Source organism: Salmo trutta, chromosome 1 (assembly GCF_901001165.1).
Source record: "Salmo trutta chromosome 1, fSalTru1.1, whole genome shotgun sequence".
NCBI classification, from domain to species: Eukaryota; Metazoa; Chordata; class Actinopteri; order Salmoniformes; family Salmonidae; genus Salmo; species Salmo trutta.
Genome location: NC_042957.1, coordinates 77,920,952 through 77,929,309, shown reverse-complemented (window position 1 = coordinate 77,929,309; position 8,358 = coordinate 77,920,952). Strand labels below are relative to the sequence as shown.

Genomic DNA, 8,358 nt, shown 5'->3' with positions numbered 1-8,358 from the left:
ACTATACAGCCACCTGACTAATATTTATCCATACAACTATACAGCCACCTGACTAATATATATCTATACAACTATACAGCCACCTGACTAATATATATCCATACAACTATACAGCCACCTGACTAATATATATCTATACAACTATACAGCCACCTGACTAATATATATCCATACAACTATACAGCCACCTGACTCATATATATCTACACAACTATACAGCCACCTGACTAATATATATCTATACAGCCACCTGACTAATATATATCTATACAGCCACCTGACTAATATTTATCCATACAACTATACAGCCACCTGACTAATATATATCTATACAACTATACAGCCACCTGACTAATATATATCTATACAACTATACAGCCACCTGACTAATATTTATCCATACAACTATACAGCCACCTGACTAATATTTATCCATACAACTATACAGCCACCTGACTAATATATATCTATACAACTATACAGCCACCTGACTAATATATATCTATACAACTATACAGCCACCTGACTAATATATATCTATACAACTATACAGCCCCCTGACTAATATATATCTATACAACTATACAGCCACCTGACTAATATATATCTATACAGCCACCTGACTAATATATATCTATACAACTATACAGCCACCTGACTAATATATATCTATACAGCCACCTGACTAATATATATCTATACAACTATACAGCCACCTGACTAATATATATCCATACAACTATACAGCCACCTGACTAATATATATCCATACAACTATACAGCCACCTGACTAATTTATCCATACAACTATACAGCCACCTGACTAATATATATCTATACAACTATACAGCCACCTGACTAATATATATCTATACAGCCACCTGACTAATATATATCTATACAACTATACAGCCACCTGACTAATATATATCCATACAACTATACAGCCACCTGACTAATATATATCCATACAACTATACAGCCACCTGACTAATTTATCCATACAACTATACAGCCACCTGACTAATATATATCTATACAACTATACAGCCACCTGACTAATATATATCTCTACAACTATACAGCCACCTGACTAATATATATCTATACAACTATACAGCCACCTGACTAATATATATCTATACAACTATACAGCCACCTGACTAATATATATCCATACAACTATACAGCCACCTGACTAATATATATCTATACAACTATACAGCCACCTGACTAATATATATCTATACAACTATACAGCCACCTGACTAATATATATCCATACAACTATACAGCCACCTGACTAATATATATCTATACAACTATACAGCCACCTGACTAATATATATCTATACAACTATACAGCCACCTGACTAATATATATCTATACAACTATACAGCCACCTGACTAATATATATCTATACAACTATACAGCCACCTGACTAATACATATCCATACAACTATACAGCCACCTGACTAATATATATCCATACAACTATACAGCCACCTGACTAATATATATCTATACACCTATACAGCCACCTGACTAATATATATCTATACAACTATACAGCCACCTGACTAATATATATCCATACAACTACACTGCAAAAAGAGAAAATCTGACCTAGATTTGTAAAATAGAATACATTTATTACTTAATACTTTTGTTGTTTTGAGTTTATTTCACTTACCTATTTGTTAATGGTGTGCGTGTTCATGCGTGTGTTTGTGTGTGTGTGTGTGTGAGAGAGGTCTCTGGTAAAGCCATCATGTTCTGACTCTGCTTCCCTCACGACGCCAGGACAGCGGAGTCAATCACCACCTTCCGGAGACACCTGAAACCCCACCTCTTTAAGGAATACCTGGGATAGGATAAAGTAATCCTTCTAACCCCCCCCCCCCCCCAAAAGATTTAGATGCACTATTGTAAAGTGGTTGTTCCACTGGATATCATAAGGTGAATGCACCAATTTGTAAGTCACTCTGGATAAGAGCGTCTGCTAAATGACTTAAATGTAATGTAAATGTAATGATGCATTGTGGGAAAAAAACAGATGTGTGTGTGTGCGTCAGTGTGGTGCGTTCGTGTGTGTGTGAGGGGGCTTCCCATCCCTGCACTGCCCCATCCCTCTTCTCTCTCCTTTACCTCTATTAGTTAGCCTCGGTAGCTCTCAGAGCTAACAACCTCCGCACCTCTAGACACCCAGACCCCGGCCCTGCCCTGCCCTAACCCAGCCACGCTGCACTATGACCAGCCTCAGAGCTGGACGGAGGGCCCTGGCCCTGGTTCTCCTGGTTGTCCTCCAGCTTCAGGCCTGTAGGGGACAGGGTGCTGCTGAGCTCAGGAAGCCCATCTACCAGAGACTCAGACGACTAGACGATCAGGTCAGTGTGTATGGTTTGTGTGTGTGTCTGTGGGTGTGTGTCAGTGTGTGTGTGTGTGCATGTGTGTGTTTGTAAGTCTGTTCATGTGTGTGTCGCCTTTGATGTGTTATTGTTTCATTACAAGAAAATTCAAAAATTAGAATGTTATTATCCATAAGTAGGACATGACCAAAAGTATGTGGACACCTGATCGTCCAACATCTCATTCCATAATCATGGGTATTAATATGGAGTTGGTACCCCCCTTTGCTGCTATAACAGCCTCCACTCTTCTGGGAAGGCTTTCCACTAGATGTTGGAACATTTCTGCGGGGACTTGCTTCCTTTCAGCAACAAGAGAATTAGGGAGGTTGGGCGCTGATGTTGGGCAATTAGGCGTGGCTCGCAGTCGTTGTTCCAATTCATCCCAAAGGTGTTCGATGGGGTTGAGGTCAGGGCTCTGTGCAGGCCAGTCATGTTCTTCCGCACCGATCTAGACAAACCATGTATGTATGGACCTGGCTTTGTGCACGGAGACATTGTCATGCTGAAACAGGAAAGGGCCTTCCCCAAACCGTTGCCACAAAGTTGGAAGCACAGAATCGTCTAGAATATAATTTTATGCTGTAGCATTAAGATTTCTCTTTACTAGAACTAGGGGTTCTAGCCCGAACCATGAAAAACAGGCCCAGACCATTAGTCCTCCTCCACCAAACTTTACAGTTGGCACTACACTATGTATTGGGGCAGGTAGAGTTCTCCTGGCATTCGCCAAACCCAGATTCGTTCGTCGGACTGCCAGATGGTGAAGTGTGATTCATCACTCCAGAGAATGCGTTTCCACTGCTTCAGTCCAATGGCGGTGAGCTTTACACCACTCCAGCCGACGCTTTGCATTGCACATTGTGATCTTAGACATGTGTGCGGCTGCTTGGCCATGGAAACCAATTTCATGAAGATCCCGAAGAAGAGTTCTTGTACCGATGTTGCTTCCAGAGGTAGTTTGGAACTCGGTAGTGAGTGTTAAAACCAATGACAGACGATTTTTACAGGCTACGCTCTTCACCACTCAGCGGTCCTGTTCTGTGAGCTTGTGTGGTCTACCTCTTTGAAGCTGTGCCGTTGTTGCTCCTAGACTTTTCCACTTCACATTTTAGTCATTGAGCAGACGCTCTTATCCAGAGCGACACAGTAGTGAATGCATACATTTCATTTCATGCATTTATTATTATTTTTATTTTTTTGTACTGGCCCCCCGTGGGAATCGAACCCACAACCCTGGCGTTGCACACACCATGCTGGCGTTGCAAACACCATGCTCTACCAACTGAGCCACAGGGAAGGCTACACAATAACAGCACTTACAGTTGACCGGGGCAGCTCTAGCAGGGCAGAAATTTGACGAACTGACTTGCTGGAAAGGTGGCATCCTATGATGGTGCCACGTTGGAAGTCACAGCTCTTCAGTAAGGTCATTCTACTGCCAATGTTTGTCTATGGAGATTGCATGGCGGTGTGCTCGATTTTATACACCTATCAGCAACGGGTGAAGCTGAAGTAGCCACTCATTTGAATGGGTTTCCACGTACTGCTGTATATATAGTGTGTGTGTGTAAGAACTTGAGATTATGTTGTGTGTTTGTTTCTCAGTTCCGTCGATTCCAGGAACAGACCCTGAGCCGGTTAGAGCTTCTGTCCCATATGTCTAACGTGTCGACCTCCCTAGAGGTCAGAGTTCAGACCCTGTCTGACCAACACAGAAACCTCACCCAGGAACTAACACAACTCAGAGACACCACCACACAGGTTACTGTTTATATCATTTTAGTTATATTATTACTATAATATTATATTATATTTTAAATTAAAATATTTAAATACATATGTATATATATTATATTATTACGTTAAAATTATTGTTATGGTTATATTTCGTTTTAATTTGGGTCCTGTCATTGTTTATCTTGTTTCTGTCCTGTTTTGTTTTTGTTTGGGGAAACATATAAAAAATCTTACCAAAAAAACAGGATCTGGACGGCCTGAAAGACTGGAGCAGGAAACTACAGAAGAAGAACAAGAGGATGGAGGGAAGATTGGCCTCGCTGGAGAGAGGACTGAGAGAGAGACACAGACAGGGACAGGTACTCTAAACAACAGACAGGGACAGGTACTCTAAACAACAGACAGGGACAGGTATTCTAAACAACAGACAGGGACAGGTATTCTAAACAACAGACAGGGACAGGTATTCTAAACAACAGACAGGGACAGGTATTCTAAACAACAGACAGGGACAGGTATTCTAAGCAACAACAGACAGGGACAGGTACTCTAAGCAACAACAGACAGGGACAGGTATTCTAAGCAACAACAGACAGGGACAGGTACTCTAAGCAACAACAGACAGGGACAGGTATTCTAAGCAACAACAGACAGGGACAGGTACTCTAAGCAACAGACAGGGACAGTTTGGGAAACACTGAGGCAGGGCCACAGTCCTGGCGCAGTCCTGGGGCCTCCCTGGCTGCACATTTTACTGTTTGCCCTAGCACTACACAGCTGATTCAAAGTTGGTTATTTGGTTATTTGTGTAGTGCTAGGGAAAAAACCAAAATGTGCACCCAAGGAGGTTCCTAGGGTTGAGTTTGGATGACCCTGCCCAAATAAAAATGTCTCACTCTTCCCTATAGTGAATATTATAATGCCAGTTAGCCAAATGTGGTGGCTAGAATCTGTTCTGCTATAACTCTCCTCTCCTCTCCTCTCCTCTCCTCTCCTCTCCACAGGGCAGCAGGCAGACCCAGAGACTGAGTCAGGAGCAGGGAGAGTCTCTCTCCAGCCTCACCCTGGAGCTCCACAGCCAGGAGGGGCGTCTCGACTCCCTGGAAGCCCAGCGAGAGGAGCTTCTGGTTGGGCTGAGAGGTCTCCAGGAGTCCCTGAGGGAACAGGATCTCCAGATGAGCCGGCTCGAACGGAGGCTGGGGGAGCTTTTACAGGGGAATGTAGTCTCTTCCAGGGGATCAGAGAGGACAGGAGACCCCCTCACCTCCAACCTCACCCCCCAGGACACAGCACCCCCACGGAGGACCCAGGCCTCCAGAGGACAGAGCCCAAGACAGGACACCCAGACCCAGCCCGGACACACCCAGACATATTACCAGCCCCAGCCTCAGGCTAACATTCAGCCTCAGCCCTACTCTCAACCCCATCCCCAACCCCAGCCCAAACACCAACCCCATTCCCAGCCCAAACCCCAACCCCATTCCCAGCCAAAACACACCAAAGACAGGAGGATGAGGACAAGACTACAGCCTCCACCTCCCCACCTCCCCACCCCACACAGCCTCCTTCTCAGTCCCAGGAGGAGAGGAAGAGGCTGGGGGAGAGAGGACAGGAGAGCCCCCGGCCTGGTCGTCCTCAACAGGGGCCAAAACCACAGTCTGTAGAGGAGACGAGAGCGGAGGGAGAGATGGAGAGGAGGAGGGGGGATGAGGTGTGGAGGAGGAGTGAGAGGAGGAGGGGAGAGGAAGAGCGGGCAGAGTGGAGGAGGGGAGAGGAAGAGCGGACAGAGAGGAGGAGGGGAGAGGAAGAGCGGACAGAGAGGAGGGAGGGAGAGGAGGAAGAGGAGGAGATGAAAGGAGAGGAATCACAAATCCAGAACCTTCTCCAGCTTCCAGTGAGACATAAGATCCCTCTGCAGCACATCCCCAGGAGAGAAGCTACCAGTAAGTAACTTCAGATCAACCTCTGTCAGGTGTCAATAACAGGAAAGAAAAACTCCAGTAACTTTACCACAATTCCCAGGTTTTCCATCATTTCTGGTTTTAAGATTCCAGATGTCCTGCTTGTTCCATTGTGGTTCCAGGAATCTTCAAACTGGGATTTCTGGAAACCCTCTGTCAGCACACAACACAGCATCCAGTGATGTAATGCCAATTAAACAACTATAAAATAGAGAGGTGTAATGTGGTGTGACATCACATAATTTCCCATAATGAGGTCTAATGTGGTGTGACATCACATAGTATCCCATAGAGAGGTGTAATGTGGTGTGACATCCCATAGTATCCCATAGAGAGGTGTAATGTGGTGTGACATCACATAGTATCCCATAATGAGGCGTAATGTGGTGTGACATCCCATAGTACCCCATATAGAGGTGTAATGTGGTGTGACATTACATAGTATCCCATAGAGAGGTGTAATGTGGTGTGACATTACATAGTATCCCATAGAGAGGTGTAATGTGGTGTGACATTACATAGTATCCCATAGAGAGGTGTAATGTGGTGTGACATTACATACCATCCCATAGAATAGCTAGACATTTGTGCAAACAAACAAATATCACATTTAAATAAGTATTCAGACCCTTAACTCAGTACTTTGTTGAAGCACCTTTGACAGCGATTACAGCCTCGAGTCTTCTTGGGCTTGACGCTACAAGTTTGGCACACCTGTATTTGGGGAGTTTCTCCCATTCTTCTCTGCAGATCCTTTCAAGCTCTGTCAGGTTCGATGGAGAGTGTTGCTACACAGCTATTTTCAGGTCTCTCCAGAGATGTTCGATCGGGTTCAAGTCCGGGCTCTGGCTGGGCCACTCAAGGACATTCAGAGAGACTTGTTCCGAAGCCACTCCTTCATTGTCTTGGCTGTGTGCTTAGGGTCATTGTCCTGAAGGTGAACCTTCGCCCCAGTCTGTGGTCCTGGAGCAGGTTTTCATCAAGGATCTCTGTGTACTTTGCTCTGTTCACCCTTCCCTGGATCTTGACTAGTCTCCTAGTCCCTGCCGCTGAAAAACATCCCCACAGCATGATGCTGCCACCACCATGCTTCACCGTAGGGATGGTGCCAGGTTTCCTCCAGACGTGACGCTTGGCATTCAGGCCAAAGGGTTCAATATTGGTTTCATCAGACCAGAGAATCTTGTTTCTCATGGTCTGAGAGTCTTTAGGTGCCTTTTGACAAACTCTTAGCAGGCTGTCATGTGTCTTTTACTGAGGAGTGGCTTCTGTCTGGCCACTCTACCATAAAGGCCTGATTGGTGAAGTGCTGCAGAGATGGTTGTTCTTCTGGAAGGTTCTGCCATCTCCACAGAGGGACTCTAAAGCTCTGTCAGAATGACCATCGGGTTCTTGGTCACCTCCCTGACCAAGGCCCCTCTCCCACGATTGCTCAGTTTGGCCGGGCAGCCAGCTCTAGGAAGAGTCTTGGTGGTTCCAAACTTCTTCCATTTAAGAATGATGGAGGCCACCGTGTTCTTGGGGACCTCAATGCTGCAGAATTCTTTTTTTTTTACCCTTCCCCAGATCTGTGCCTCAACACAAACCTGTCTCGGAGCTCTACGGACAATTCCTTCGACCTCATGGCTTGGTTTTTGCTCTGACATGCACTGTCAACTCTGGGACCTTATATAGACAGATGTGTGCCTTTCCAAATCATGTCCAATCAATTGAATTTGCCACAGGTGGACTCCAATCAAGTTGTAGAAACATCTCAAGGATGATCAATAGAAACAGGATGCACCTGAGCTCAATTTCGAGTCACATAGCAAAGGGTCTGAATACTTATTGTGACACTGGTATAAGGATCGGGAGACAGGCGCAGGAATGCGTAATAGGGTTTTTTATTATACCCATATTACAGCGTGCCATGTAAAGGCACGGGGACGAAGACCAAACAAACACGTATACAAAACACAGGGTTGAAACCCAAACAAAAGAGCGAGGAGTACCTCTAATAAATACACAGGATGAGACCAGTAACATACACACACACAATGATACAACACGGGACGAGACCCGTAACATACACACACAATGATACAACACGGGACGAGACCCAAACACACACGCACACAATGATACAACACGGGACGAGACCCAAACACACACACACACAATGATACAACACGGGACGAGACCCAAACACACACGCACACAATGATACAACACGGAACGAGACCCGTAACATACACACACACAATGAT

The 8,358-nt window shown here is 45.0% G+C and overlaps 1 protein-coding gene across 1 annotated transcript in view; it reads left to right on the top strand.

The window, feature by feature from the left end:
- The first annotated feature begins 5,965 nt into the window (after positions 1-5,965).
- The window catches only part of LOC115199599 (pentraxin-4), a 10,429-nt gene continuing 8,036 nt past the window's right edge, over positions 5,966-8,358 (top strand). The window contains exon 1 of the mRNA XM_029761951.1: positions 5,966-6,094. Within this exon, the coding sequence (XP_029617811.1) occupies positions 6,001-6,094 (94 nt within the window). The 5' untranslated portion in view covers positions 5,966-6,000. The remainder of the gene's footprint in view (positions 6,095-8,358) is intronic.